The following is a 9,084-nucleotide window of genomic DNA, read 5'->3' as shown; positions in this document are numbered from 1 at the left end:
AACCTTTCAGAGTCACAGTGAGAGGCGGGTGAACGGGCATCTCCAGCCAGACCAGGTTGCAACAGAGCAGCACGAGAGAGATTCTGTCCAACACCCACCGCACGGGACACACACACACACAGAGTGAGCCAGTGAGGCAGAGTGTGGCGTTGAGGTACAGGGGAGGACTCTCCTCCGAATTACTGCCCAAAAGCACGGGAGGACCCAGGGCGGAGAATTGAGGAGAATCGGTCGGGGAGGCTTCCCGTCGAATCTGCACCTCGAAACTCGGCCACCCGCTTATTGCCACCTCCCCCTCCTCGCATGTAAATGAAGGTGAGGGGGCGGAGTTTAGGTCCCTGGCTGCTTTCCCTCCATCCCCGCCACTGCATTGGAGGGGAAGGAAAGAACGAAGGGAGTGATCCTAGAATTACACAGCACAGGAGACCATTCGGCCCATCGTGCCTGTGCCGGCTCTTTGAAAGATCTCTCCAATTAGTTTCACTCCCCTCCCCGCTCTTTCCCCACAGCCCTGCAAATTTTTCATTTTTTAAGTATCCAATTCCCTTTTGAAAGTTACTATTGAATCTGCTTTCAGGCAGCGCATTCCAGGTCACAACAACTCGCTGAGTAAATAAAAATCTCCTCATCTCCCCTCTGGCTCTTTCGCCAGTCACCTTCAATCTGTGTCCTCTGGTCACCGACCCTCCTGCTACTGGAAACAGTTTCTTCCGATGATTTTGAACGCGTCTATTAAATCCCTCAAAACCCTCATATTTTTGAACACCTCTATTAAATCTCCCCTTAACCTTCACTGCTCCAAGGAGAACAACCCCAGCTTCTCCAGTCTCCCCATATAACTGAAGTCCCTGGTGTCAGTGTGGTAAATCTCCTCTTCACCCTCTGTGAGACCTTGACAATCACAGGATAATTTGCTTCAGAATTTTTTTTTTATTGAAATACAAAGACAATTTTTTGATGAAACCAAGGAGACACCAAGGCCGCACAATTCAGTAAGAATGAACTTACATTTCTCCAGCGCATTTCACAACCTCAGGACGTCCCAAAGTGCTTTACAACCAATGAAGTACTTTTTGAAGTGTGGTCACTGTTGTAATGTAGGAAACGCAGCAGTCAATTTGTGCACAGCAAGCTCCCACAAACAGTAATGTGATAATGACCAGTTAATCTGTTTTAGTGATGTTGGTTGAGGGATAAATATTGGCCCAGGACACCGGGGAGAACTCCCCTGCTCTTCTTCAAAATAGTGGCCATGGGATCTTTGATGTTCACCTGAGAGAGCAGACGGGGCCTCGGTTTAATGTCTCATCTGAAAGATGGCACCTCCGACAGTGCAGCGCTCCCTCAGTACTGCCTCTCTGTCAGTGCGGCGCTCCCTCAGTACTGCCCCTCCAACAGTGCGGCGCTCCCTCAGTACTGCCCCTCCAACAGTGCGGCGCTCCCTCAGTACTGCCCCTCCGACAGTGCGGCGCTCCTTCAGTACTGCCCCTCCGACAGTGCAGCGCTCCGTCAGTACTGCCCCTCCGACAGTGCGGCGCTCCCTCAGTACTGCCCCTCCGACAGTGCGGCGCTCCCTCAGTACTGCCCCTCCAACAGTGCGGCGCTCCCTCAGTACTGCCCCTCCGACAGTGCGGCGCTCCCTCAGTACTGCCCCTCCGACAGTGCAGCGCTCCGTCAGTACTGCCCCTCCAACAGTACAGCGCTCCCCAGTATTGCCCCCTCCGACAGTGCGGTGCTCCCTCAGTACTGCCCCTCCGACAGTGCGGCGCTCCCTCAGTACTGCCCCTCCGACAGTGCGGTGCTCCCTCAGTACTGCCCCTCCAACAGTGCAGCTCTCCCTCAGTACTGCCCCTCCGCCAGTGCAGCGCTCCCTCAGTACTGACGCTCCCTCAGTACTGCCCCTCCGACAGTACAGCACTCCCTCAGTACTGCACTGGGAGTGTCAGACCTGGATTATGTGCTCAAGTCCATGGAGTGGGACTTGAACCCACAACCTTCTGACTGAGAGGTGACTGTGCTACTCACTCAGCGAGGGCCACTCCCCAAGTTAAGGAGAGATAAGGAGTAGTGGTTTAGTGATGCTAGTGTGGTTTGTAAAAGGCTATAGATTGAAGAGAAGGCTGAGGGAGGTGTGGAGCTCCACGGTTTTCACGGTCCTGCGGGAGAATGAGTTAGGGTTGGAGAGGGTGCGATGAGGGCTATTTTCAACAGTGAGGACCCCAGGGGGCGGAAAGACCTTCTTGAGCTGTGGGAAGCTGGAATAAGATGGCCATTATTACATTAATATAAAATTAGATAAAAGAAGACATCTCATAGTCCATCCAAACCGCCTCTTTATTCATCCGGAAATTGGCATTAGGTTTCCTACAAAAACCTGGAACTGTCAAGATGTGTGGAACTGTTTTCTAACGTCCCGTATCCCTTGAACTTCTTCAACTGAACCTCGTCGAGAGACGCGCGGTGACTGGCTGCATTTTTGGAGGAGAACATCTGACTGATCTCCATAAAGGTCTTATTCTTGGTCTCCGGGATGACGATATAAGCATAGATGGCGACAATCCAGCATATCCCACAAAACACCAGGTAGCAGTAAGCTCCAGCAGACATCTGGGAAAACAGAGAAAAGGGTTCACAAATGACATGCTCGGGGAGTGAGGGGGGACACTCGAAACGGCTCCCCCCCCCCGCCCACAATCTCCCCGCCGCCACCCTCCCCTCCCAATGTCTTCAAACCGAGGATCACCTACGTCAGAAAGTCTGAAGTTATTCAGTGGTAGCCACTCGCGCATCCAGAGACTTGAGCACAAAAATCCAGGCCTACACTGTTGGAGTGGCAGTACTGAGGGAGCGCTGCACTGTCGGAGGGGCAGTACTGAGGGAGTGCCGCACTGTCGGAGGGGCAGTACTGAGGGAGCGCTGCACTGTCGGAGGGGTAGTACTGAGGGAGTGCCGCACTGTCGGAGGGGCAGTACTGAGGAAGTGCTGCACTGTTGGAGGGGCAGTACTGAGGGAATGCTGCACTGTCGGAGGGGCAGTACTGAGGGAGTGCCGCACTGTCGGAGGGGCAGTACTGAGGGAGCGCTGCACTGTCGGAAGGGCAGTACTGAGGGAGCGCTGCACTGTCAGAGGGGCAGTACTGAGGGAGCGCCGCACTGTCGGAGGGGCAGTACTGAGGGAGCGCTGCACTGTCGGAAGGGCAGTACTGAGGGAGCGCTGCACTGTCGGAGGGGCAGTACTGAGGGAGCGCCGCACTGTCGGAGGGGCAGTACTGAGGGAGCGCCGCACTGTCGGAGGGGCAGTACTGAGGGAGCGCTGCACTGTCAGAGGGGCAGTACTGAGGGAGCGTTGCACTGTCAGAGGGGCAGCACCGAGGGAGTGCTGCACTGTCGGAGAGGCAGTACTGAGGGAGCGCTGCACTGTCAGAGGTGAGGTCTGCCCTCTCAGGTGGACGTAAAAGATCCCAGGGCACTATTTTGAAGAACAGCAGGGGAGTTCTCCCCGGTGTCCAGGCTAATATTTACCCCTGAACCAACATCACTAAAACAGATTAGCTGGTCAGTTATCTCTTTGCTGCTTGCTGTGCGCAAATTGGCTGCCGCGTTTCCTACATTATAACAGTGACTAAACTTCAAAAGTACTTCATTGGCTGTAAAGCACTTTGGGGCGTCCTGAGGTGGTGAAACGTGCTATAGAAATACAAGTTCTTTCTTATGGTTACAGTCGGGTGGATGGCGTTGAGGTGCAGATCAGCCAGGATCTCACTGAATGGCAGAACAGGCTCAAGGGGCTGAATGGCCTCCTCCGGTTCCTATATTCTTTGCAAGCTCCAACTCACTAGGGTTTGTGTTGGACAACATCCACTGCAGAGACAGCACTGCCAGTGGCTGCCAGGCAACCGTGGCCCTGGAACCTCTCTGTCTCAGGCTCATTCCAAGCTCCCACAAGGGCATCAGCCGTGCACACGATGCGCTGGGGTGTGGTTCATAGTGTAAACATTCCCCACTGGAAAACCGGCCGCACAATGAGAGAGGCACTGCAATCCTGCCACCTGGAAAGAATCTGCATTTGTACAGCCGGTTACATAACTTCAGCACGTCCCAAAGCGCTTTACAGCCAATGAAGTGCTTTTTGAAGTGTAGTCACTGTTGTAATGTAGGAAACACGGCAGTCAATTTGTGCACAGCAAGCTCCCACAAACAGCAATGTGGTAATGACCAGATAATCTGTTTTAGTGACGTTGATTAAGGGATAAATAGTGGCCCAGGACACCGGGGAGAACTCCCCTGCTCCTCTTCGAAATAGTGCCATGGGATCTTTTACGTCCACCTCAGAGAGCAGACAGGGCCTCGGTTTAACATCTCATCCGAAAGACGGCACTATGATTCTTAATTCCACCCACATGCCCACCGTTACAAGTGGTTTATTAGAAAAGATCAATTAAGGACACTTTTAATGCTAAAGTCTGTGTATTTCAGCTGTTTCTGGACTGGGTATTCTTTCTTTTTGCTATTCTCTTCCTGCACGCTCCTGTATGCATTATATAATAACACACCGTGTGTTACTGGGTATAATGCTCCTGTATATATTATATACTAGCTGCAGTGCCCGGCGGTGCCGAGGGGTTTTTTTTGAGGGCATGTTGTTATGAAAAAAGTAGGAATAATTTTTATATATATAAATGAGTTTGTCTGTCTGTCTGTCTGTGTGGGAAGGAGAGAGAGAGAGAGACCGGGGGGGTGAAGAGAGGCCCGGGGATCGATAGAGAGACTGGGGGGGAGAAGCGAGAGATGGGGGGGAGAGAGAGACTGGGGTGGGGGGCGGAGAGAAGCGACTTGGGGGGGGAGAGAGAGAGAGAGAGAGACTGGGGGGGGAGAGAGAGACTGGGGGGAAGAGAGAGAGAGAATGGGGGGAGAAGAGAGAGACTGGGGGGAGAGAGAGAGACTGGGGGGGGAGAGAGACTGCGGGTGAAGAAGGGCGGCCGCCATTTTGTGAGGTCGGTGGGAAGTTCCCTCACCCTCTCTCTCTCTCCCTCCCCCTCTCTCCCGCCCCCCCTCTCTCTCCCTGCCCATCTCTCCCCTCTCTCTCTCCCCCGCCGCTCTCCCTGCCCCTCTCTCTCTCTCCCCCTCCCTCCCTCCCCGCTCTCTCTCCCTCCCTCTCTCTCCCTCTCCTCTCCATCTGACTCACCACGCCGGTACCAGAATGGAGCATATCCGACACCGGGAGTCCGGGGTGCCCATCGCTCCGAAGCGAGCCCGGGGTTCCTCATGGTTAATGCGGCGGGCCTTTGGACCCCGGTTGGTCGGGCGGGCAGCTGTGGAACGCCTTTCGCTCTGGACTACCGTGTCCGACATCGGTCGGGGACGGCTCATGTGAAAGCCCCGGTTTTCCCCCGGTCCCGCACTCACGGCAAGAGAGAGAGGGGGGAAGGAGAGAGAGAGAGAGAGAGGGAAGGAGAGAGAGAGAGAGAGGAAGAAGAGAGGGAAGAGGAGAGAGAGAGAGAGGGGAGGGGGGGAAAGAGAGAGAGAGGAGAGAGAGAAATTTTTTAAGCTTCAGGCCCGGCCGGTCTGTAATGGCCGCCACTCACCTCAGTAACGGCAGTTTGAAGGATTAGGCCCCGCCCCACAAACGCCATGAAACACCCCCCGTGATGCACCGATTGGTCAACCATCAGGACACTGAACTGTATGATTGGTCAACCATCATGTCACTCAACGCTAATGAGTGGTAGGATTGGTCAGACCGCTAATGAGCGGATTTTTTCCCGTTTTTTGAATGTTTTTTGTCTACTGTCCGAACAATTTTTGTCTGACCAAAAAGTAAAGATGCCTAGTAGACTCCCCTAATCATAAGCTTTCTTTTGATATAACATATGTGTAGGTACACTCTATAACGTTTGAGTGATGCCCAGACAGACAGACAGACAGACATCGGGACAGACAGACAGAAGAGCCGCTTTATATATATAGACTAGCTGGGGAGCCCCCGCGTTGTGAGGGCAATTTTGGGGTGTTTGGTCTCCCTGCCCCTGTGTGTCCCCCCCTCCTCCCTGTCATGTCCTCTCCCTGTCCTATCCCTCCCTCCCCTCTCTCCCTCCCCTCCCCTCTCTCCCTCCCTCCCCTCCCCCTCTCTCCCTCCCCCCCTCTCTCCCTCCCTTCCCCTCCCCTCCCCGTCTCCCTCCCTCCCCTCCCCTCCCTGTCTCCCTCTCCCCCCCCCACCCCTCCCCTCCCCCACTCCCCTCCTGTCCCTCTCTCCGGCCCCCCCTCCCCCCTGCCTAGCGCCTGAGGTCCGGTGGCCGTTGCTGAGGTCCCCCGCGTATCGCGCGGCTGATGGACGGCCGCTGCGGGCGTGGCGGGCAGCGCATGCGCGGTGAGTGTGGGCGGCGCATGCGCGGTGAGTGCGGGCAGCGCATGCGCGGTCATCAGTGCGAGCGGCCCGCGGGAGCCGGCAAGGCCGTTAGCGAGATTTTGGTCAGACAAAAATTGTTCAGGACGGTATCCAAAAAACGTTCAAAATTCCGCTCATTATCCGCTCATTAGCATTGAGTGACGTGAAGGTTGACCAATTGTACAGTCGAGTGACACGACGGGTTGACCAATCGCTGCGTCACAGGGGCGGGTTCATTGCGTGTGCGGGGCGGGGGCCATCCTAGAGTTGAGTGACGTGATGATTGACCAATCCTACAGTTCAGTGACCTGACGGTTGACCAATCGGTGCGTGTGTGGGCGGGCCTAATCCTTCTGAGCTGAGGTGAGTGGCCGCCATCTTGATTCAAAATTGATTTTTTTTTTTTTCCCACTTTCTGTACACAATTAAATAGTTTAAAAAAAAAAGTAAATTAATTTCTAAAGACTTTTTGTTAAGCTGATTAATTTTCCTATCTTTCACCCTCTTTTTTTTGCTGCCCGGGGACTCGGGCTTTCCCCCCCTCTACTAGGCCGCAGGCCCAGCTGCAATCGGCGGTCTAAAGCCCGCTCAGGCCCCATCCCGGGGCTCGGGAGGACGGAGGGTTTTCTATAAACTAAGTGACTGCTGCCAACGACTGGAAGCTGCGGTGAGTGACTGGTGCCAACGACTAGAAGCTGATATCGATGTTTCTGCTTCTCCCCCACACCCACAAGAGCCCGCTCCGTTGAGCGGCGGCGTCTCTCTCTCTCTCTCTTCCTGCGCGGTGCGCAGGCCCAGCCGCAATCGGCGGTCTTGAAGCCGGCTCGGCGGGGGGCCGATGCTTGGGAGGGCGGGGCTGGCCGGTGCTGCTCGGGAGGGCGGAGCTCGGGAGGGCGGGAAGGGGGGGGGGAAGGGTTACCCCGACAACCGGTCCCAGCCCTCTCTCACAGCCTCAAGCCGGCTCACGCCCACAGAGTCCCATTTGCGGGGCCGCGGGCCGGGGGACTCGCCCCTCTCTCTCTCCTTCCCTCTGTCTCTCTCTCCTCCCCTCCTCACCTCTCCCCCCTCCCCTCTCTCTCCCCCCTGCCTCACCCTCTCTCTCTCCCCCTCTCCCCCTCCCTCCCCCCCTCTCTCTCTCCCCCCTCTCTCTCTTTCCCCCTCCCTCCCTCCCCCTCCCTCCCCCCCTCCCCCTCTCTCTGCCCCCTCCCTCCCCCTCTCTCTGCCCCCCCTCCCTCCCCCTCTCTCTGCCCCCCTCCCTCCCCCTTCGCTCTCTCCCCCTCTCTCTGCCCCCTCTCTCTCTCCCCCCCTTTCTCTCTCCTCCCACTCTCTCTCTCCCCCCCAGTTTCTCTCTCTTCTCCCCCCAGTCTCTCTCTCTCTCCCCCCATCTCTCTCTCTACCCGTCTCTCTCTCTCTCTCCCCCCAGTCTCTCTCTCCTTCCCTCTCTCTCTCGCCTTCCCTCTCTCTCTCTCTCCTTCCCTCTCTCTCTCTTTCCTTCCCTCTCTCTCTCTCTCCTTCCCTCTCTCTCCCTCTCCTTCCCTCTCTCCCTCTCCTTCCCTCTCTCCCCCTTCCCTCTCTCTCCTTCCCTCTCTCTCTCCTTCTCTCTCTCTCTCGTTCCCTCTCCCTCTCTCTCCTTCCCTCTCTCTCTCTCTCCTTCCCTCTCTCTCTCTCTCCTTCTCTCTCCTCCCCTCTCTCGCTGTCTCTCTCCTTCCCTCTTCTCCTTCCCTCTCTCTCTCTCCTTCCCTCTCTCTCTCCTTCTCTCCTTCCCTCTCTCTCTCCTTCTCTCCTTCCCTCTCTCTCTCTCTCCTTCCTCTTACTCTCTCTCTCTCTCCTTCCCTCTCTGTCTCTCTCTCCTTCCCTCTCTCTCTCTGTCTCCTTCCCCCTCTCTCTCCTTCCCCTCTCTCTCTGTCTCTCTCTCCTTCCCTCTCTCTCTCCTTCCCTCTCTCTCTGTCTCTTTCTCCTTCCCTTTCTCTCTCTCTCCTTCCCTCTCTCTCTCCTTCCCTCTCTCTCTCCTTACCTCTGAGTCTCTCTCTCCTTCCCTCGCTCTCTCTCTCTCTTTCCCTCGCTCTCTCTCTCTCTCCTTCCCCCTCTCTCTCCTTCCCTCGCCCTCTCTCTCTCCTTCCTCTCTTTCTCTTCCTTCCCTCTCTCTCTCTCTCTCCTTCCCTCTCTCTCTCCTTCCCTCTCTCTCTCTCTCTCCTTCCCTCTCTCTCTCTGTCTCCTTCCCCCTCTCTCTCCTTCCCTCGCCCTCTCTCTCTCTCCTTCCCTCTCTCTCTCTCCTTTCCTTCTCTCTCTCTCCTTCCCTCTCTCTCTCTCTGTCTCCTTCCCTCTCTCTCTCCTTCCCTCTCTCTCCTCTTTCCCCTCTCTCTCTCTCTCTCTCCTTCCCACACAGACAGACCACGTTACTGGGTATAACGCTCCTGTATATCTATCTATCTATATTATAATAAATAATAAAAGGATCGGTCTGTCTGTCTGTCTGTCTGTCTGTCTGTCCGGGCATCACTCAAAAGTTATAGAGCGTACCTACACATATGTTACATCAAAAGAAAGCTTATGATTAGGGGGGCGTCATAGGTGTACTTACTTTTTGGTCAGACAAAACTTGTTCGGACAGTACACAAAAAACGTTCAAAAAAAACGGCAAAATTCCGCTCATTAGCTGCTGACCAATCCTACCGCTCATTAGCGTTGAGTGACGTGAAG

General features: G+C 55.3%; 1 protein-coding gene across 1 annotated transcript in view; it reads right to left on the bottom strand.

Moving 5' to 3' along the window:
* Positions 1–1,664: 1,664 nt before the first annotated feature.
* Positions 1,665–9,084, bottom strand: part of slc2a15a (solute carrier family 2 member 15a) — a 178,183-nt gene continuing 170,763 nt past the window's right edge. Inside the window, exon 12 of the mRNA XM_085994156.1 lies at positions 1,665–2,607. Within this exon, the coding sequence (XP_085850282.1) occupies positions 2,365–2,607 (243 nt within the window). The 3' untranslated portion in view covers positions 1,665–2,364. The remainder of the gene's footprint in view (positions 2,608–9,084) is intronic.

The sequence above is a fragment of the Somniosus microcephalus genome, chromosome 8 (assembly GCF_052327205.1).
Source record: "Somniosus microcephalus isolate GS21.2 chromosome 8, FLI_Smic_1.0, whole genome shotgun sequence".
Taxonomy (NCBI): Eukaryota; Metazoa; Chordata; class Chondrichthyes; order Squaliformes; family Somniosidae; genus Somniosus; species Somniosus microcephalus.
Note: the sequence above shows the minus strand (reverse complement) of the source record. Positions and strands in the feature narration are given on the sequence as shown.